This window comes from Nerophis lumbriciformis, linkage group LG12 (genome assembly GCF_033978685.3).
Source record: "Nerophis lumbriciformis linkage group LG12, RoL_Nlum_v2.1, whole genome shotgun sequence".
Classification (NCBI taxonomy): domain Eukaryota; kingdom Metazoa; phylum Chordata; class Actinopteri; order Syngnathiformes; family Syngnathidae; genus Nerophis; species Nerophis lumbriciformis.
The window spans coordinates 5,605,001-5,628,477 of NC_084559.2; the positions used below are offsets into that span (position 1 = coordinate 5,605,001).

General features: G+C 39.3%; 2 protein-coding genes and 1 long non-coding RNA gene across 5 annotated transcripts in view; 2 read left to right on the forward strand and 1 right to left on the reverse strand.

Moving 5' to 3' along the window:
- The window catches only part of LOC140679243 (uncharacterized), a 19,287-nt gene extending 11,187 nt beyond the window's left edge, over positions 1–8,100 (forward strand). The window contains exons 2-3 of the mRNA XM_072914249.1: positions 274–465; positions 6,575–8,100. Of these exons, the coding sequence (XP_072770350.1) occupies positions 6,585–7,154 (570 nt within the window). The 5' untranslated portion in view covers positions 274–465; positions 6,575–6,584 and the 3' untranslated portion in view covers positions 7,155–8,100. The remainder of the gene's footprint in view (positions 1–273; positions 466–6,574) is intronic.
- Positions 1–23,477, reverse strand: part of LOC140679244 (uncharacterized) — a 34,898-nt gene that overhangs the window by 11,171 nt on the left and 250 nt on the right. The window contains exon 3 of the long non-coding RNA XR_012050739.1: positions 22,810–22,853. This is a non-coding gene — a long non-coding RNA (uncharacterized lncRNA). The remainder of the gene's footprint in view (positions 1–22,809; positions 22,854–23,477) is intronic.
- LOC140676623 (sushi domain-containing protein 1-like) overlaps positions 15,757–23,477 on the forward strand; it is a 52,793-nt gene continuing 45,072 nt past the window's right edge. For all 3 annotated transcript variants that reach the window (XM_072914246.1, XM_072914247.1, XM_072914248.1), the window contains exons 1-2: positions 15,757–15,901; positions 15,980–16,120. In XM_072914246.1, the coding sequence (XP_072770347.1) occupies positions 15,847–15,901; positions 15,980–16,120 (196 nt within the window). In that variant the 5' untranslated portion in view covers positions 15,757–15,846. The remainder of the gene's footprint in view (positions 15,902–15,979; positions 16,121–23,477) is intronic.

The following is a 23,477-nucleotide window of genomic DNA, read 5'->3' on the forward strand; positions in this document are numbered from 1 at the left end:
CATTTACTTCATTTAAGAATATTTTTCAACATATTGAGCAAAGAGGTCTCTTTTTTTTTTTTCTACCAAAAAAAGTGCACTTGTTATTAGTGAGAATATACTTATTTTAAGGTATTTTTGGGTTCATTGAGGTTAGCTCATTTGACTTGTTTTGGAAAGTCTTGACAAGCTGAATTTTCTTGTTCTATTGGCAGATAATTTTGCTTAGTTCAAATAAAATACCCCTAATTTTTGTGTTACTTTTTCTTGTTTTTGAACACTGACTTTTTGCAGTGCACCATGTGACTTCCTGCCGGCACCACCCTCTGTAAGGAGTTATCGTTGGATGACATGAGAGCGGGCGCTGAGCACGTCAGATTCCCAAGCCAGGAACACGAACATCCATTATTCTTACTGCAGACCAGCGAGACACCGTATTGTCCCTCTTTGGCCATGTGACTTTTTGATTACTCAACTTGGCTCAAGGTAAGGCTCGGGTTAAATTCCTGCTATTCACAAATTTGGGGATTTGTACTAGAAAAAAACCATTTTAATAGCAATATTTGAAATTGTTCACAGGTATCTGTTATTGTGCTTTTTCTTTGGAAGTCATGATGTTAAAAAAACTGAAATCTAAGTAAGATTAAATATCTCAAATAAGGGTGATATTTGCTTATTTTCTGTCTGATAAGATAATTCTTCTCACTAAGCAGATTTTATATTATAGAGTGTTTTACTTGTTTTAAGTGTTTTGGTCCTAAATGATCTCAGTAAGATATTACAGCTTGTTGCTGAGATTTGATGACCTATATTGAGTAAAACATGCTTGAAACTAGAATATCAACTGTTGCAAAGCTGCGTCATCAACACTCACAAGTATAAAACTACTTTTTTAAATTAATAATTTCTTATTTCAAGCATGAAAAAAAAAATCATGACTTTGACACAATTGTGTCTCATAATTAAAACAGATGACAGTTAAATGGACTTTGCTGTTTTATTTTCAATGAAACAATAGAAAATACGTACTCATATAGTAGTACAGTTGTTATTAGTGAGAATATACTTATTTTAAGGTATTTTTGGGTTCATTGAGGTTAGCTAATTTTACTTGTTTTGGAAAGTCTTGTCAAGTTACATTTTCTTGTTCTATTGGCAGATAATTTTGCTTAGTTCAAATAAAATACCCCTCATTTTTGTATTTTTTAGGGACCGCAATGTCCGTTTGGGACAGATGACCCTATTGTAATTGTAAGGTTTTATTATTATTATTCCGCCGCCTCTTTAAGCTGTAATTTGACCCCCGTAACATGCTTCAAAACTCACCAAACCGGACACACATATCAGGACTGTCAAAAATTGTGATCTAATAAAAAAACCAAACCCCAAAACTCAAAATTGCGCTCTAGCGCCCCCTAGGAAGAAAACACAGACACAACTGCTCCTAGGAAGAAAACTCAGACAAAACTGCCTGTAACTTCCAGGAGGAATGTCTTAGAGACATGAAACAAAAACCTCTATGTACCGGTAGGTCTCACTTAGACCTACATTTCATATATTGACATCCTTCAGCAAAAAACAAGAAGTTGGCAATTCCCCCTTTAAAACAAAATTTTAGTAAAAACAGTCACTTTTGCCTCTTTTACCTGTAATTTGACCACCTTCAAAACTCAAACTGGACACACATCAGGACTGGCAAAAATTGTGATCTAATAAAAAAAACCAAACCCCAAAACTCAAAATTGCTCTCTAGCGCCCCCTAGGAAGAAAACACAGACACAACTGCTCCTAGGAAGAAAACTCAGACAAAACTGCCTGTAACTTCCAGTAGGAATGTCTTAGAGACATGAAACAAAAACCTCTATGTAGGTCTCACTTAGACCTACATTTCATATATTGACATCCTTCAGCAAAAAACAATAAGTTGGCAATTCCCGCTTCAAAACAAAATTTTAGTAAAGACAGTCACTTTTGCCTCTTTTACCTGTAATTTGACCACCTTCAAAACTCAAACTGGACACACATCAGGACTGGCAAAAATTGCGATCTAATAAAAAAACAACCTCAAAACTCAAAATTGCGCTCTAGCGCCCCCTAGGAAGAAAACAGACAACTGCTCATAGGAGGAAAACTCAGACAAAACTGTCTGTAACCTCCAGTAGGAATGTCTTAGAGACATGAAACAAAAACCTCTATGTAGGTCTCACTTAGACCTACATTTCATATATTGACATCCTTCAGCAAAAAACAAGAAGTTGGCAATTCCCCCTTCAAAACTAAATTTTAGTAAAAACAGTCACTTTTGCCTCTTTTACCTGTAATTTGACCACCTTCAAAACTCAAACTGGACACACATCAGGACTGGCAAAAATTGCGATCTATTAAAAAAACAACCTCAAAACTCAAAATTGCGCTCTAGCGCCCCCTAGGAAGAAAACTCAGACAAAACTGCCTGTAACTTCCAGTAGGAATGTCTTAGAGACATGAAACAAAAACCTCTATGTAGGTCTCACTTAGACCTACATTTCATATATTGACATCCTTCAGCAAAAAACAAGAAGTTGGCAATTCCCCCTTCAAAACAAAATTTTAGTAAAAACAGTCACTTTTGCCTCTTTTACCTGTAATTTGACCACCTTCAAAACTCAAACTGGACACACATCAGGACTGGCAAAAATTGCGATCTAATAAAAAAACAACCTCAAAACTCAAAATTGCGCTCTAGCGCCCCCTAGGAAGAAAACACAGACACAACTGCTCCTAGGAAGAAAACTCAGACAAAGCTGCCTGTAACTTCCAGTAGGAATGTCTTAGAGACATGAAACAAAAACCTCTATGTAGGTCTCACTTAGACCTACATTTCATACATTGACATCCTTCAGCAAAAAAACAAGAAGTTGGCAATTCCCCCTTCAAAACAAAATGTTAGTAAAAACAGTCACTTTTGCCTCTTTTACCTGTAATTTGACCACCTTCAAAACTCAAAGTGGACACACATCAGGACTGTCAAAAATTGCGATCTAATAAAAAAACAACCTCAAAACTCAAAATTGCGCTCTAGCGCCCCCTAAGAAGAAAACACAGACACAACTGCTCCTAGGAAGAAAACTCAGACAAAACTGCCTGTAACTTCCAGTAGGAATGTCTTAGAGACATGAAACAAAAACCTCTATGTAGGTCTCACTTAGACCTACATTTCATATATTGACATCCTTCAGCAAAAAACAAGAAGTTGGCAATTCCCCCTTCAAAACAACATTTTAGTAAAAACAGTCACTTTTGCCTCTTTTACCTGTAATTTGACCACCTTCAAAACTCAAACTGGACACACATCAGGACTGGCAAAAATTGCGATTTAATAAAAAAACAACCTCAAAACTCAAAATTGCGCTCTAGCGCCCGCTAGGAAGAAAACAGACACAACTGCTCATAGGAGGAAAACTCAGACAAAACTGTCTGTAACCTCCAGTAGGAATGTCTTAGAGACATGAAACAAAAACCTCTATGTAGGTCTCACTTAGACCTACATTTCAAATATTGACAACCCCCAGCAAAAAACAGGAAGTTTGCAATTCCCCCTTCAAAACAAAAGTTTTGTAAAAACCGGTCACCTTTTTTCAAACATTATCTCCTCTGAGCGCGTTTGTCGTGTCGGCTTCAAACTAGCACAGGAGAGAGATTGAACCCTTCTGATTAAAAGTTGACCAAAGAGTTTTAATTACTGCTCCGGTTTGGAATTTATGTGCCGTCAAAGTCGGTCCCGTCCATCGCTGCTTGCAGCTTTAATATTTTCTTGTTTTTGAACACAGACTTTTTGCAGTGTAGCATAACACAGCTAAATACAATTCTTTTTTTTCTTTTATTTTTAAATAAGGCAATTACTGTAAAAAAAATAAAAATAAAAGATGTATTTTTCATTTATTGTTGCAGAGCCCAGACCACAGGAACATGTGCCGTACGTGTTATTACTCATTCATAGAGTCCTGATTCTGTCATGCATGCAACTCAGTCGAGTGTGAAAGTGTGCCATGCATTTAGCATGCAGCGTCATGCAATAACAACAAACTACAACCCGTGCATGACACACTCGGACTGCTAGATTTGACGAAATGACCCCTTTTTAAACATAATAGTTTTGACTTTCATATTCATTCAGTTTTTAAGTGTGTACGTCCCAACCTAAGTGCAATTCACCTGTGTCCGACCTCAAAGGGGTCATCAGGGAGCAACGTTATTTTTGCTTCAAGTAGGAGTAGCAGCTTCATTTATTTATTTCCAGAGGCCAGCGGTGAACAAGGTGTGATGTTCTACTTGCACGCTCTCCTTATGATAGCAGACTTACTGTTGGAGTGTATTCTACTGTATGTACCTTGTAAATATTACATTATCTTCTAGCAGTCCTCTGCAAAACACATATGGCTCATTCCAACAAATCAGTGCCGTTTGCATCCCCAGTAAATAAAAGGTATAAATGCACGATAATTAAATAATTAAGTGTGAAATGTTTTTTTTTTACTAAGACAAGTTTCCTGCACATTGATCTAATTACAAACCGCAAAAGCAGTGAAGTTGGCACGTTGTGTAAATGGTAAATAAAAACAGAATACAATGATTTACAAATCCTGTTCAACTTGTATTCAATTGAATAGACTGCAAAGACAAGATATTTAATGTTCACACTGAGAAACTTAATTATTTTTGCCAAATAATCATTAATTTAGAATTTAATGGCAGCAAAAGGTTGTCACAGGGGCATTTTTACCACTGTGTTACATGGCCTTTCCTTTTAACAACACTCAGTAAAGGTTTGGGAACTGAGGAGACACATTTTTGAGGCTTCTCAGGTGGAATTCTTTCCCATTCTTGCTTGATGTACAGCTTAAGTTGTTCAACAGTCTCCGTTGTGGTATTTTAGCCTTCATAATGCGCCACACATTTTCAATGGGAGACAGGTCTGGACTACAGGCAGGCCAGTCTAGTACTCGCACTCTTTTACTATGAAGCCACGCTGTTGTAACCCGTGGCTTGGCATTGTCTTGCTGAAATAAGCAGGGGCGTCCATGGTAACGTTGCTTGGATGGCAACATATGTTGCTCCAAAACCTGTATGTACCTTTAAGCATTAATGGCGCCTTCACAGATGTGTAAGTTACCCATGTCTTGGGCACTAATACACCCCCATACCATCACAGATGCTGGCTTTTCAACTTTGCGCCTATAACAATCCGGATGGTTCTTTTCCTCTTTGTTTCGAAGGACACGACGTCCACAGTTTCCAAAAAAAATTTGAAATGCGGACTCGTCAGACCACAGAACACTTTTACACTTTGTATCAGTCCATCTTAGATGAGCTCGGGCCCAGCGAAGCCGGCAGCGTTTCTGGATGTTGTTGATAAATGGCTTTCGCTTTGCATAGTAGAGTTTTAACTTGCACTTACAGATGTAGCGACCAACTGTAGTTACTGACAGTGGTTTTCTGAAGTGTTCCTGAGCCCATGTGGTGATATCCTTTACACACTGATGTGGCTTTTTGATGCAGTACCGCCTGAGGGATCGAAGGTCCGTAATATCATCGCGTACGTGCAGTGATTTCTCCAGATTCTCTGAACCTTTTGATGATATTACAGACCGTAGATGGTGAAATCCATAAATTCCTTGCAATAGCTGGTTGAGAAATGTTGTTCTTAAACTGTTGGACAATTTGCTCACGCATTTGTTGACAAAGTGGTGACCCTCGCCCCATCCTTGTTTGTGAATGACTGAGCATTTCATGGAAGCTGCTTTTATACCCAATCATGGCACCCACCTGTTCCCGATGAACCTGTTCACCTGTGGGATGTTCCAAATAAGTGTTTGATGAGCATTCCTCAACTTTTTTGAAACATGTTGCAGGCATCAAATTCCAAATGAGCTAATATTTGCAAAAAAAATAAAGTTTTCCAATTCGAACGTTAAGTATCTTGTCTTTGCAGTCTATTCAATTGAATATAAGTTGAAAAGGATTTGCAAATCATTGTATTCTGTTTTTATTTACCATTTACACAACGTGCCAACTTCACTGGTTTTGGGATTTGTACATTTTTTATCAGTGACGGAGCAGGAAGCGGCTCGGAATACTTACAATTTTATATAAAGAGCCCTATACTCCTTCAAAACCGCACTAAAAGAACACCTCCAGGCAACTACAACCCTAGACTAACACCCTCCCCCCACCACATCCCACCTCCCCGGATCGTAGATTTTGAAAAACTTATTCGCGTGTTACCATTTAGTGGTCAATTGTACGGCATATGTACTTCACTGTGCAATCTACTAATAAAAGTCTCAATCAATCAATCAATCAATGTCAATCCTGAATTGACATTTTACATGCACTTATTCACGCACAGTGCATGATTTGCATATAAGGAGGGGCGGCCATAATATCATACCACTGGATCAAGACTTTGGAAAGGAAATTAAGGGTGGGCCTACCATAAAAAAGACTACCATTAATAAATAGATTGTGTCTCAAAAATTTTATTATTGTGAACTTAAAAACACATATTAGCAGTTCTCTCTTTGCTATGTGTAGTTAATGTTTGGACTTTTTGCAGTGGAAAGTACATGAAGACGCACGCACAGGTGGAGACTCCCTCACCCCCAGCAGGGGGCAGCACTGTGCAAGTGTGCCATGATTACCAGAAGGTGGCGTTGAATATGCAGCCTGCATCATGCATGGAGCAGAAGTTCAGCACGAGGGAAGACGGCGCTCAAAGGAGCTCCTTGTGGACCTTGGATTCAAGCTCGCAGGCCTTTTCAGGTCCAGAGGACACCTCCACAGATCCACAATGGACCCGGACCGAGACTTCCACTCTGACTTTTGTTGACGGTCACGCCATGGAGGAGTCGGGAGAGAATCCCAGCCTGCCTGATCTGACGAGGCTTTACCTGAAAGACTTGGTGCTGATAGATGACGACGATGACGGCGACATGTCCCTGAGGGAGAAAACCGTCAACAACGTGTCCGTCATGGACGGGGGAGCTGCAGACCTGGTCCGTGGCAGACTGCCTTCCACTTCTAGCCGCTCAGTGACCGAGTGCCAGAATGAGTCTTGTGCGCCCAAAGTGTCTTCTCCTCAGCAGCACCAGTCTTCACGTGGAGACCAGCAATGCTGCACCTGCATCGTCCTCTGATCATCAGTGTTGCAATTGTGGTGTATTTGTGATGAGCCAAGAAGACGCCAACCAGGAATCGTCGAACAAAACGCTTTATTTGTTTCAACGAGCCTCAGACTGGAACTGCAGCTTCCAGGAGAAAGAGTATGGGCCTAAATTAAAGTACCAATGATTGTCACACACACACTAGGTGTGGCGAAATTATTCTCTGCATTTGACCCATCACCCTTGATCTCCGCCTGGGAGGTGAGGGGAGCAGTGAGCAGCAGCGGTGGCCGCGTCCAGGAATCATTTTTGATGATTCAACCCCCAATTCCAACCCTTGAAGCGGGGAGGTAATGGGTCCGATTTTTATAGTCCTTAGTATGACTCGGCCGGGGTTTGAACTCACGACCTACCGATCTCAGGGCGGAGACTCTAACCACAAGACCACTGAGCAGGTTTTACACGAAGACTCACACTCTTCGTAACTCTAGCCTTGGAGCCGGCCAGTCTGGACAAAGCCCAATGTGTTGCTCGGCCAGTCAATCTATTTCCCCGGATCGGTTTGAGTCGAGCGACCTCCCACCCCTATCCTCTACTCCTACTTGTGAGGGCTTCTTACCAGATGTTGCTAATGTCTTTACACTTCCTCCTAAAATCAAAACCTGCATTCCTGTAGGATTCCAATTTCCTGGGGGCGAGCGCCACCACTCTCTGGAGAGCTTCCGATGGACATGTGCACTTTTGAAGCTACCTAAGGACATATTTCCTTAGTAGAATAATCCTCTAAAGGATTCCGTGACCAAATACAAACACATGCTAGTTCACGATCATATAAGAAAATGGCACACAGTATAATTTACCACACGATAAAGCGCACAAAAAGGGCCCATTTTAGGTTGCCATTTTTTTTGGGGTCATGATTTTATAGTTAGATACAAATAAAGTAGAAATGCATACAGTGGTAGATACCCACAATGTATCTCAAGTGGCATCTGTCGATTTGTTCTGATGATCAATCTGTGAAGAGGCGCTCACACATCCCACAAGGGTCTTTGTCAATGTCTCGAAATGTTAGACATTCTCCAAAAATAAATTAAATCTACATTTATAATTTAAATCCAAATAAAGTAAGACTTTCAAGTGATTTTATTGTTACCTGACTGCCTAAAGGGAGCTAACTATAGAATGTGCTCAAAGCTTTATGTTCCCTCCTCTGCCTGATCTGAGCAAATAAACTATTCCACACACACAAACACACACACACACACACACACACACACACACACACACACACACACACACACACATTCTTGTGTTTGTTACCTTCTTGAGACCTCCGAAAAATGCCTACCTCTTTAGGACCACCCTGTCTAGATATATAAAGAAGTGTATTTACAACAATAATAATAATATATACATACTACGCAAATATAAAAAAGGTAAGCTTTTAGTATTTTTTTTTTATTTTTTGTTTGTAATTGGTTTCATTATTTACTTCAAGTTATTACAGCATGTCTCTAAATACATTTTTATTTCATTTTTGTAAAGCCAAAGGGGGCGCATTTCCATTTCTTACACTTGTTATTACATATGTTGACCAGAGGGGGAGCACTTTTAAAACCGACACAGTGTATTTGAAAAATCCCTCCTGACATCATTTTATCTGGCCCGCAAACACCTGGAAAAATGTGTCAATAAAGTACTTCATATTTTCTAACTAAATTAAATGGATTTTTTTCAGAAAAAAATATATGTACTGCTTGAAATTGCATGCCTTTTAAACTTTAATAGCATCCAATATCGCAACAAATATTACAGTATATTATCATACTTTCCAAAACATTTTTGTCTAAATAAAAATAAATACTTAAATATAGAATAGGATAGTACAACAAAAGTATGTTTTCAGCACAAACCCGTTCAAGATTAGACAAACAAACAGTGTACAGGGTTACAGAACAGGAACGCTGATGGGTCGCCAAAGGCGCCCCGTAAAAGATAAGAAAAAGGCAAAACGCTGGGGAAGAAGATGAGTAAAAAAAATACAATCTAGACTGGGCTCCTAAGGGGGCCTAGTCTGGAGTGGGAAAAAACCTCCATGCAATGCACACATAAACACGTTACATTTAATCACAACAACTCGCAACAGAGGGGCGGGGAGTTGGGGCCCTGGAGGTCGACTGCTGCTATGAAGCGCTGCCAGCCGTCCATCACCCCGAGGGGAAACAAGCGGTGGTGAAGGCGTGGGGTGCGGGACGGGGGGAGGGTGTGTATGTGCCCATTGTCTTGGGTGTGAATAGAATGGACTTTATTGTCATTATAATTACAAATAACGAGATTAAGGACTCCAACTTAAGGTTCAGTAGTGGGAACAAATATGGGATAAAAAATAAATTACACAAGAAGCAATAAAGATAAAACTAAGAATTGAAATAAATAGACTACTATCTAATAAAAATAATAAGCAATCCTGTACAATATACAAAACAATATACAAAATACTGTACAGTATACAGAACAAGACAAGAGTACCGGAGTGATAACAATCAGTGTCGGATGTATTGCACTCGAAGGGTAATATTGCACAGTAGGGTAAATATCTGCTTGACTTACGATTTTACAGCAAACTACCCATCAAATTAATAAAAATGAAATTAATTTTGAAAAAAAACTACTACTGTTTTTTTGCGTTAAAATTCTGTTGACAGAGCTGCCAGTTTTTGACTCTAAAATCTCGTCTTTAACGTTGCATTACTGTAAATGGAAAGACGGTACATTTGTTTTTACGGTAGAAAAACTGCCAGCTAAGGTTACCAGAAAAAAAAAATTGTGTGGTTTTTCCATGAACAATATAATGTAAAAACCAATGTCAATTTAACACTAAAATTCTGGCAGTTTTGGTGTTTACCGGCGTCATCTTGCAGTCTACACGTATCTTTTATGTGTGACTGCCATCTGCTGGTCACACTTATCATTTCACCATGTAACAAATAAAATGGCTTCGAGGTCGGTAAGCACAACCAGAATTATTCCGTACATTAGGCGCACCGGGTTATAAGGCGCACTGTCGAGTTTTGAGGGGAAGAAAAGGATTTTAAGTACCGTTATGCCTTATAGTCTGGAAAAAAACGGTAATTCAAATAAAGAATAGCAGGGGTCAGAAGTCCTTGTCAGTTCTTGGTAAGCTGGAGCCTATCTCTACTCTAGTTTTGTGTGCTTAACTAGACTGACCATACGTCCTCTTTCCCCCGGACATGTTCTCTTTTGCGGAGCTGTCAGGGCGGAGTTTCTTAAATGCCTCAAATGTCCGGCATTTTGAGTTAGGGTTGCGTGTATTTTCAATGTACGTTCAGGGTTAAGAAGGGGTTAAAAACAAAATAAATTGTGCGCACAGCAGCATTGGTGAGGGTGGGGCAGAGACAGAGAGAGCGAGAGAGTTATGATAAACGCGCATGCGTCGCCAGGTTCTGCTTTTTATCCATAGATTTATCAGATTTAATTTTTTATTATCTATAGCAGGGGTGTCAAAAGTGTGCCCCGGAAGCCATTTGCGGCCCACGGCTAGTGTTTTAAAGGCCCACGGCACATTCTAAAAATACTATTAAAATAAACAAAAACATAACAAAAGTGAAATAAAAAAGCTTAAAGGTTAAATGTAATTTAGAAAAAGTTGCAATGTTGACTAATAAAACAAAGCTGTTTTTTTTCTTTCAAACTGTCATTGCTCAAAACATAATATTGAATCAAAATCAATGTATTATGATTTATTGACCTATCCAAGGTTACGATTACTTCACATCAAATATTCCACTAAGAAAAATATGTTTGGTGGAAGATTTTGCATATTTTGTGTGTTTGCCATTAAAAACATAGTTTTGTTTGACAAAAAAGGGCGGAAAACAAACAAACAAAAAAACAACATAAAAAAAACTAAAATATTTTGAAATGAGGGATAAATGTGAAGTTGATGTAGACTCCAGAGATTTAAGCGTTAAATATAAAATGTATGCATGCCCTGGCACACCATTGTCATCATTTCATGACCCAAGCAAAACACTTTTTACACTTTTATACTGAAATAAATACACCTACAACTTATTAAGTAAAAACATAGGAACAACTACCAGGAGCGGTAAAGTTTAGATCCATAAAGGAAAGAAGAAAGTGAATGAATGTTTATAACTGAGTATATTTACATAAGCATACACATTTGTTTTCTTCTTTTATTTTATTTTTTTAATGAATTAAGTAACGTTTATGACAACCTTTTTCCAAAACACAATATAGAATGTGAGATAATCAGGATAATGCATACATTTATCATTTGTTTTCAAAACGCTTACAAAAATGTGGGACCCCAAAAATTGACCGTGGGACCCCATTTTTATGACTTGATGGGGTCCCTGAGACCCCGTTTTGAAAATTCCTAGTGCCAACACTGCTGTCAACAGAGGAGAAAAAATGCTTTATTTAAATAAATATATTATTTATGAAGCAAGTTCGAGTATCATTGGCAAATGTTCACCTCGTCCCGGCCTTGGCACGCATATGTGTCCTCTTTTTGGGATTTCAGAATATGGTCAGCCTAGTTTAACCCTTCCTGAGCAGAATGTGTGGCAGCAGCTTGCCGAGTTTGAGTGGCAGACCCCAGTTGTGAGAACATGTGAGTGGGGAGATAACAGCTCACTTGACTTATCTCCCCCTCCCACTGCTCATGGACTGACCTCCAAACAGACCCCCTCCTTCCCCCCTGTGGCATGATGGGGCAGATGTTGGATGCCTTTCAGTGCGTCATGTTTAAAGGAAGGGACTTTGTCACCTGGGTAAAGGCCACCAGGTGCACTGTCGACCCCAATGCTCAAAATAATGAATTAGAATAAGTAGTGTGAACTTCAAAAGTTGTTAAAAGTTGAGTGTGACTAACATTTTCCTTCTTTTTAAGTTTATTATGTGTATTAAGTTTATTTTGGGGCGGTATAGCAGGTTCGATCCCCGCTTCCGCCATCCCAGTCACTGCCGTTGTGTCCTTGGGCAAGACACTTTACCCACCTGCTCCCAGTGCCACCCATACTGGTTTAAATGTAACTTAGATATTGGGTTTCACTATGTAAAGTGCTTTGAGTCACTAGAGAAAAGCGCTATATAAATATAATTCTTTTTTTTAACGGGCATGACGGCGCGTCGTCGTCAAGTCGTGTCATTGCTGCATACCTGCCAACTTTTGAAATCAGAAAAACCTAGTAGCCAGGGTCCAGGGGCCGCAGGCCCCGGTAGGTCCAGGACAAAGTCCTGGTGGGGGGTTCAGGCTTCGCCCCCGACGCAAAATGATTATTAGCATTCAGACAGGTTAAAATGTTGCTAAAACCATCACTTTTCTATCAGTCACAGTGACTTTTCAAAACAAAAATATTACAGCAAAAATCATATGGGTTGATTGACATGTTTATTCTGTAAGCTAACTTCAATAGTTTGAAATTATTTTGACAGTTAATGCCAGTTATCCTGTCAACCTTTCACAAGACTTCAATTTGTTAATTGAAAGTATAAACAGTATAAACACTTTTTACAGTAAACAAATGGTAAAACAGTACTAAACAATTGCAATAAAAAAAAAATTGGTGTCATTATTAACTTTCTGTCCAAGCTTGTATAATCTACTGCCTTGTTCAATTGTAAAAAATATTCTGTGCCTAAAATTCACATTTCTATCACAATTATCATACTGTAAACATGGTAAGCTAACTTCATTAAAATTAATAGTCCTGTCAATAGCATGGAATTACAATTCAAATGTAGTTTTTTTGTAAGCCTTTCAAAAGAATTCAAAATATGAAAAATTAATGACAATTAATTTAAGCCATCAGACACTTGAAAAGTGGCACATCACATCTCTAATGTAATCATTTTAACTTTTCAACAGCAAAAGCACTGCAAAAATATTAAGGACATACTTCTGTACTTTGGTAGTTATGCTGTCAACATTTAACAAGATTTCTTCAACTTGGACTTGAAAGCATACATAGTATAACACTTTTAACAGTACTAAACAATTCCAATAGATAACATTGGTGTCATTACCTTTTTGTGGCTAAATTCCAAATTTATTCTATCAGATTGGAAGTCCATGCTCAATTATTGCCTCCGTAAATAAAACTTTGGCATTTATCACATCCAAAGAATCTGTTTGGGCGACGAAAAACGTTGAAAGTTTTCCACTTGTATCGCTAGCAACGGCATTAGACTTGTGTTTTTTTGTCCCAACGTGGTCTTTTACATCGCTAATTCCTCCGTGTCCGATCGAAAAATCTTGTCTGCACAAGGTGCAATTCGCGTAGTTTTCACCCTTTTTGGAACGGATAATTATTCCCGGATAGGCTTTTGAATATTCTTCACGGAATGACTGCAGTTTTCTTTTCGGTTTAAGACTCGTTTGCGATTTTTCTCCGGCTGATTCCATGATCGTTCGCTCGTTTGGAAACAATGGCCTCGTGCTTGGCAGCGGTGCTATAAATAGCCGGAATGGCTCGATAGGAAGTTACGGGAAGCAGTGTCGATTGTCATTGTTGTTTAACAACAAAAAATAAAACAAAAGTTTTATTCACGAAATCGCGTAACAATGTTACGCGATTTCGTGAATAAAACTTAAAAAATATATATTTTTTTTAATTAATGAAAAACCGTATTTTTTATCACTGCAACCATAACCCGGAATAGGTTGATGAAAACCGTACTAATTACGGGAAAACCGGAGTAGTTGGCAGGTATGTTGCTGGTTTTACGAGCAGAGGAGCATGTTCGGCAGCGCACACACACGGAGTACTTACAGGCAGACACAGTGTGTAGACAGAAAAGGGAGAACGGACGCATTTTGGCTTGGGGGATTTTTTTTTCTTCATAAAAAAATACAATCATGTGTGCTTACGGACTGTATCCCTGCAGACTGTATTGATATATATTGATATATAATGTAGGAACCAGAATATTAATAACAGAAAGAAACAACCCTTTTGTGTGAATGAGTGTGAATGGGGGAGGGAGGATTTTTGAGTTGGTGCACTAATTGTAAGTGTATCTTGTGTTTTTTATGTTGATTTAATTTAAAAAAAATAATAATAATAATTTAAAAACGTATTCGGGTGTTACCATTTAGTGGTCAATTGTACAGAATATGTACTGTACTGTGCAATCTACTAATAAAAATTTCAATCAATCAATCAATCAAAACCAATGTATGATCCTGTAACTACTTGGTATCGGATTGATACCTAAATTTGTGGTATCATCCAAAACTAATGTAAAGTATCAAACAACAGAAGAATAAGTGATTATTACATTTGAACAGAAGTGTAGATAGAACATGTTGAAACAGGAAGTAAGCAGATATTAACAGTAAATGAACAAGTAGATTAATAATTAATTTTCTACCACTTGTCCTTAATAAAGTTGACAACATAATAAGTGTATAAATGACACAATATGTTACTGCATACGTCAGCAGACTAATTAGGAGCCTTTGTTTGTTTACTTACTACTAAAAGACAAGTTGTCTAGTATGTTCACTATTTTATTTAAGGACAAACTTGCAATAATAAACATATGTTTAATGTACCCTAAGATTTTTTTGTTAAAATAAAGCCAATAATGCCATTTTTTGTGGTCCCCTTCATTTAGAAAAGTACCGAAAAGTATCGAAATAATTTTGGTACCGGTACCAAAATATTGGTATGGGACGAAGGTAGAGATGTCCGATAATATCGGCCATAAATGCTTTAAAATGTGATATCGGAAATTATCGGTATCGGTTTTTAAAAAGTAAAATCTATGACTTTTTAAAACGTCGCTGTGTACACGGACGTAGGGAGAAGTACAGAGCGCCAATAAACCTTAAAGGCACTGCCTTTGCGTGCCGGCCCAGTCACATAATACCTACGGCTTTTCACACACACAAGTGAATGCAAGGCATGCTTGGTCAACAGCCATACAGGTCACACTGAGGGTGGCCGTATAAACAACTTTAACACTGTTACAAATATGCGCCACACTGTGAACCCACACCAAACAAGAATGACAAACACATTTCGGGAGAACATCCGCACCGTAACACAACATAAACACAACAGAACAAATACCCAGAAGCCCTTGCAGTACTAAGTCTTCCGGGACGCTACAATATATTGGCAAAAAAAGCCATTATCGGACATCTCTAGACGAAGGGAATAAGCAGTAGAAAATGGATGGATGGATGGATGGGGACAAGACTATCTGGAAAATACAGTAAATATTCAAGCAGTGGCTGGTTTTGGTTTTGATTTGAGTTATGTCGACAAACGCTTAGTCAGCCGGTCCGAGGGGCTTGGACATAAGTGAGTACAACACCAATGACATGAAACTGGAACGAGGGTGTTTTGTTGAGATAGCAATTGACCTACATTGGATTACTTTAAGCATCTTTAATGCATAAAAAGGTACCGAGATGGCCCCACTGTATGAGGAGGCCCCCGGCTGAAAACAACCCCTGCTGTGGTGTGACGATGTGGTGGGCGGTGGGTGGTACCCTGTTATCAACTTCCCCATTGTGAGTGAAGTATAACCGAATGTGTCAGCATGACCGTTGAAACCACGAAAAAGGGCAAGTAAAAGAAGACCCGCCCACCCAATCCTCCTCAGCGTCTCAAAATGAAAGAAGCTGACGACTTTGTGACGGAGTGAAGACCACAGGCAGGAGATGGACGAGAGAAGCGCACCTGTGCTCATTCTCTCCCTGTTGTGGGTGGTCGCAGGTGAGCGGGCTAACGCAAAAAGTGCTATTCAAGCATTATTTTTATTTTTTTGTCACCTCGTCTTTTCCCGCCTCTCAGGGATTCCGGCAGCCGCCAATGTCCGGGACGTGTGTGCCAGCTGCCATGTCGACGCCACGTGTGACGATAAGTCCGATAACTCGGGAAAAGTTTGCAACTGCAAGTATGGATTTGTAGGAAATGGAAGGACCTTGTGTCAAGGTAGGAACTTCTCATTTTACAACTCACTAAAAAAGATGACGGTAACACTTTAGTATGGGGAACATATTCTAAGTCACAAAGACTTAGATTAGAGTTATTTGGTTAGGGTTAGGGTTGGGGTTAGAGAGTTAGGGTTAGAATAGAATAGAGTTTTATTGTCATTATTACAGTGAACAGGTTCAAAGAACAACGAAATTGGAGCCGATCCCCTAAGGCATTGTTTTTCAATCACTAGTGTGCCGTAAGATACAGTCTGGTGTGCCGTGGGAGATTATCTCATTTCACCTATTTGGGTTAAAAATATTATTTTCAAACCAGTAATTATAGTCTGCAAATGATGTGTTGTTGTTGAGTGTCGGTGCTGTCTAGAGCTCGGCAGAGTAACCGTGTAATACTCTTCCATATCAGTAGGTGGCAGCCGGTAGCTAATTGCTTTGTAGATGGTATCTAATGCTAAAACAAAACAAAAATAAACAAAAAATAAACAAAAGGTGAGTGCCCCTAAGAAAAGGCATTAAAGCTTAGGGAAGGCTATGCAGAACGAAACTAAAACTGAACTGGCAACAGAGTAAACAAAAACAGAATGCTGGACGACAGCAAAGACTTACTGCGGAGCAAAGACGGCGTCCACAATGTACATCCGAACATGACACGACAATCAATGTCCCCACTAAGAAGCATAAAAACAACTGAAATATTCTTGATTGTTAAAACAAAGTAGATGCGGGAAATCTCGCTCAAAGGAAGACATGAAACTGCTACAAGAAAACACCAAAAAAAAGAGAAAAAGCCACCAAAATAGGAGCGCAAGACAAGAACTAAAACACTACACACAGGAAAACTGCAAAAAACTCCAAATAGGTCAGGGTGTGATGTGACAAGTGGTGACAGTACACCTACTTTGAGACAAGAGCTATAGTGATGCATGCTTGGTTATTGTTTAAACAACGACTTTTTACTGTCAACTGAGTTTCGTTTTTTAATGATTTCTGCTGGTGGTGTGCCTCCGGATATTTTCAACGCAAAAAATTTGTCTTGGCTCAAAAAAGGTTGAAAAACACGGACTTAGATAGCATGTGATGGTGGTTCTTTGGTCAAAATGTTGCATAGATGATGTTTTACAGATCATCTTCAAGTTGCTTTCTGACAGTCGCTTCAGGATGCGCCGTTTTGTGGCCGGTCTTATTTACGTGGCTCACCTTCGACAGCGTCTTCTCCCCGTCATCTTTGTTGTAGCGGTGTAGCGTGCAAGGACGGGAGTGGAAGAAGTGTCAAAAGATGGAGCTAACTGTTTTAATGACATTCAGACTTTACTTCAATCAATAACGGAGCAGCATCTCCTCATCCGGAAACAACAACAAAGAAATGTGTCCCGTGAAAAACCGTCCGACCGGAACTCTCTAATAACTAAAGTTCCTTGGGTGAATAATGTAAACTCACTACACCGGTATGTTTTAGTGCTTTCATGGCGAGTTTACTGACAGATGTAAGTAAGAACTTTACACTACTTTATATTATAAATGACAACAGCGGAGGATGAATGTCACATAACAAGAAGAAGCTTATCGACTACGGCGTCGTCACGGACTACAAAGGTGGACGCGCGCACATTTTCAGGCCTTATGCAGATCCCAAATACAGATCAGCAGGTACCAGAAAGTAAGAAGAGTTGCTTTTGCATAATATTGCGAAACAAAACGCCAGATAATGTCTTACCTTATACACACACCATAATAATACTCCTATGTTGAAGCACAGTACAATCCAACAAGCGGTGCGGCTTCATAGCTTACCAAAGTCATACTAAAACATTTTGATAGAATTTTTGAGCGCCGTGTGTAATGTTCTATATTTTCAATGGAACATATAAAATGTTGGTGTTGTTTACTTGAGTCATATTGCAGTCGACACGTATCTCTTATGTTTGACTGCCATCTACTGGTCACACTTATCATTTCACCATGTACCAAATAAAACTGCTTTGAGGTCGGTAAGCAAAACCAGAACTATTCCGTACATTAGGCGCACCGGGTTATAAGGTGCACCGTCGAGTTTTGAGGGGGGAAAAAAGGATTTTAAGGGCGCTTTATAGTCCGGAAAATAGGGTACGCATGTGCGTATGCTTTTGTTCCCCCAAGCTATAAAACTAGGGGGAACTGGAACTAAATGCAACACTGAATTGGTAAAATACTTATTTCCCCAATGTAGTGGCCCACTTGGATTAATGACACAAGATGCAGAGACTGGTGCAACTTTAATTCTCTCCACCTTTTCTCCTTACAATTTTGACACCGTGAAAACTATTAAAGGCCTACTGAAACCCACTACTACCGACCACGCAGTCTGATAGTTTATATATCAATGATGAAATCTTAACATTGCAACACATGCCAATATGGCATGACAATATTAGCTTACTAAAGTGCAATTTTAAATTACGCGCAAAATATCCTGCTGAAAACGTCTCGGTATGATGACGTCAGCGCGTGACGTCACGGATTGTAGCGGACATTTTGGGACAGCATGGTGGCCAGCTATTAAGTCGTCTGTTTTCATCGCAAAATTCCACAGTATTCTGGACATCTGTGTTGGTGAATCTTTTGCAATTTGTTCAATGAACAATGGAGACAGCAAAGAAGAAAGCTGTAGGTGGGAAGCGGTGTATTGCGACAGGTGTTGTGCTGGATAACGCACCCCCGCCGTAGAATGCACCCCCTGACTGTTTTGCCGGATAACACAGCCGGTGTTTCATTGTTTACATTCCCGAAAGATGACAGTCAAGCTTTACCATTGGCCTGTGGAGAACTGGGACAACAGAGACTCTTACCAGGAGGACTTTGAGTTGAATGCGCAGACGCGGTACCGTGACTACGCATGCAGCTGCGGCTTCCAAACATTTGATCGCTTGCCCGTACGTGCGTGCCGCTATGTGCATGTCAAGTACGTAACTTTGGGGACTTTGGGGAAATATATGTGCTGTATGAACTTTGGGGAGGTGAACGGTACTTTGGGCTGTGGGATTGAGTGTGTTGTGCAGGTGTTTAAGTTGTATTGGCGGGTTATATGGACGGGAGGGGGGAGGTGTTTGTTATGCGGGATTAATTTGTGGCATATTAAATATAAGCCTGGTTGTGTTGTGGCTAATAAAGTATATATATGTCTTGTGTTTATTTACTATTTTAGTCATTCCCAGCTGAATATCAGGTCCCACCCGCCTCTCACAGCATCTTCCCTATCTGAATTGCTCCCACTGCCCTCTAGTCCTTCACTCTCACTTTCCTCATCCACAAATCTTTCATCCTCGCTCAAATTAATGGGGAAATCGTCGCTTTCTCGGTCCGAATCGCTCTCGCTGCTGGTGGCCATGATTGTAAACAATGTGCAGATGTGAGGAGCTCCACAACCTGTGACGTCACGCTACTCATCTGCTACTTCCGGTACAGTCAAGGCTTTTTTATCAGCGACCAAAAGTTGCGAACTTTATCGTCGATGTTCTTTACTAAATCCTTTCAGCAAAAATATGGCAATATCGCGAAATGATCAAGTATGACACATAGAATGGACCTGCTATCCCCGTTTAAATAAGAAAATCGCATTTCAGTTAAGGCTGAAATGAGTCGACGTCATCGATTACGTAAAACGGCGTTGACGCGTCCCATACCGTATTTCCTAGAATAGCCTCCGGGGCGCTAATTAATTTAAAACCTCTTCTCACTCCTGCGCTTACCAAAAGGCGTGGGGTAAATTTAGGCCTGCCCTTATAAATTTGAGTGATGTAAGGATACCATCATGAAAAGCACATTTAATAAAAAAAACGTTATTATGGTCTTACCTTTACTTATAAATGAGTATTCTGATCAAAAGCATCGATAACTTGTTTATAGAAGTCTTCCTTATCTTTCTTCAGTTTTAAAAGTCTCTCTGTCTCGATGGAGATATTCCTTTAAGTATTACCTCCTGCTTTGATTGAAAGTCCAGTTTAGAAAACTGTTTTATTTTAGATATGTCAGTGTTTCCCACAGGGCAGGCATCTATTTGTGGTGGTGTGGCCAGGGGGCGGGGGGTGGCGATGACCAAGAAGAACGCGGAGTTGGAATATAATTACACTTTATGTACATATTTATATACAGATTTGAACAATTAGTTATTCACTGAAATATATTTATTAATTGTGGTTCTTACAAAAAATATAGCTTATAAAATATAAAAGCTAAAATGTCTCTTAAAGCTCTGCCCCTTTAATTAGTGAATACTAAATAATTTAACTTTAGCCTACTACTACAACCATATTATTTACCAGCAACATAAAGTGAAACAGAGGCAGAGGTGTCCTGCCACAGTCAGTCAACCTCCTCCTCCTCCTCCTGCTGCTGCTGAACAGGTCGCACTGGAGCTAGTCGCTCTATGTTTTGTCGTGGTCCTCTCTATAAGGCACATAAGAATATAAATTAGGACCCTTTTCATTGGAAAAGTGCATTTCTGATCTGACCCTGCTTTATTTTTCAGTGTTTGCTGAGTCTCACCTGTTCCCTCCGCCCTAATTTTTCTACTTGCCCGACTTCTCAAATCTACTTGCCCCAATATTTTTACTTGTCCTGCCTAGGTTTTTTTCTGGCTGTGTAGTGCTCATGGCTTATATCTTACTAAAATCCTTCCCGTTGACTATTTATAACACTACACAGTATTTATTATTATTATTATTATTATCTATAATTACATTTAAATGGCATTGCATACATGTAAAATTAAATGCTATTTCACATTATTTGACCAGTAGCAGTTACACTCATCTGAACAGGTCAGCCACCTGTTTAAAGCCCGATCACAGTTGAAATCTTGAAATGAAGGGCTTTTAATGGCCAAAACATTAACCTGGACAACATTTTAACAGCTGGTTGGCTCAGATTGTATTCTTTTCATTGCATTCACATGCTGCAGTGGACAGTGGACATTTTAGCTTGAGTATTAATGTAGTATCTGAAGCACCGTCTCCACGTGTGTTTATTGACAACAGAGTTATAACCTGGACACGTTAGCTCGTCGGTATGAAAACAAGTGATTGTTATTACGTGCGTCTGCCCCGGACCCCGACTCAAACAGCGGCGGTGTTAATGAAGCAGCGTCAGGCTGCTCACCGTCAGTGAAACGCTCGGTGAAATCGCGGATTAACGTTAAATATATGACGAGCCGCGAGCGATGCAGCTATAACCTATCTACATATAACCTATATTACCCTCGTATTTTGATCCGGTCGGTCCATTTTTCTTTTACTCCGTCGTTGTCTTCTTCTTCTGGCCCACCAGGTGAATTAAGTGCCATTGGCGGAGTTACGATGCATAGTAGGCTACCGCCACCTACTGCACCGAAGTTGTAACTACAAGGTACATTCACAGACAGAGTCCCATTGCTTTTATGAGCGGTCGAGCGAGTCAAAAGCCGAAAACTCCATTTGTGGCGGACGTAATTCTTTCGTGGCGGGCCGCCACAAATAAATGAATGTGTGGGAAACACTGTATGTAATCCTCCATGTTAAAAGTGCAAGCAAACGATCGCTGCTCACTCTTGTTGCTTGTTGTCTTCTTCTGCAGCACCGGTCTTCTGCAGTACCGGTAGTCGCAAGAAGGATCACTAGCGCCCTCTACCAGCAGGAGGCGGGAGTCATTTAATGAATCATGTTTGACACACGCAGCTACGGTATATTAATAAAACATAGCTGCTTACTGTTCTTTTTAGCATATTCAATAGCTTGGACCTTAAATCCTACTGAATAGCTCTTAATCTTCTTCCCTTTATGCGATTTCAAATGATTGAAATCAGCCTCCTCCATTTTGAAAATGATGACTCGTGACGTGACGAGTTTGACCCGGCGAAAGTTGTAGGCATATGCTAATAAAAATAATATTTTGCGAAACGAGTTTGACCCGGCGTTAATCCTGAGCCGGCGGTAATGCTAAGCATGCGCTAATTATTTTGCGAAACGAGTTTGACCCGGCAGTAATTCGAGGCATGCGAATACTATATACCCGGCGCCAATTCAAGGAAATACGCACTTTTTTGTATTGGATGTTTATCTTTATTTTTGCACATTTTAAAGCAAAATAAAGCAATACTTTTACTTTTGAAATGCTTATACTATTGCAGAATATTAAGATTTGCACTGGATTTTTACTTTTATATTTGCACATTAAAAAGCAAATAAGCTACTTTTAATTTTGTTAAATGTTAAAAGTTTTAAATGTTTACATTGTTACAGAATATTTTGTCATGTTGTTGTCAATGTTGACTGAGAGGCCATACTTTTTTTTTTTTTTGTAAATAAAAGCCATGCCTTTTGAAAAAAACTTGCCTACATTTATTTTTTCATCTTCATTTTAAATAAATAAAAAAAATCGGTAAAAGGAAAAATAATCTATAGATTAATCGAAAAAAATAATCTATAGATTAACCGATTAATCGAAAAAAATAACCTATCGATTAATCGATAGAAAAATAATCGTTAGCTGCAGCCTTAATTTCAGTAGGCCTTTAAGATGGACAGAAAATACAAATGCCATCGTACCATATTTCCACAAACCATGCATAAATCATGTTTACATTTTTAAACTTACAAACAAATCTTTTTTAGTAAATAAAAATAATGACATTTTCCCGTTTGTTTTAAATGAAATGAACCATTAGTCTTCTCCTACCTCCTTCCGCTTCCGAGGGCGCTGAATTTGCTCAGCTTGTTAGCCTCACTCAGGGGTCGGCAACCCGCGGCTCTAGAGCCGCATGCGGCTCTTTAGCGCCGCCCTAGTGGCTCCCTGGAGCTTTTTCAAAGATGTATGAAAAATGGAAAAAGATGAGGGGGAAAAATATATTTTTTGTTTTAATATGGTTTCTGTAGGAAGACAAACATGACACAAACCTCCCTAATTGTCATAAATCCCACTGTTTATATTAAACATGCTTCACTGATTCGAGTATTTGGCGAGCGCTGTTTTGTCCTACTAATTTTGGCGGTCCTTGAACTCACCCTAGTTTGTTTACATGTATAACTTTCTAGGACGTGTTTTATGCCACTTCTTTTTCCGTCTCATTTTGTCCACCAAACTTTTTACGTTGTGCATGAATGCACAAAGGTGAGTTTTGTTGATGTTATTGACTTGTGTGGAGTGCTAATCAGACATATTTGTTCACTGCATGACTGCAATCTAATCGATGCTAACATGCTATTTAGGCTAGCTATATGTACATATTGCATCATAATGCCTCGTTTGTAGGTATATTTGAGCTCATTTAGTTTCCTTTAAGTCCTCTTAATTCAATTTATATCTCATGACACACTATCTGTATGTAATATGGCTTTTAATTTTTT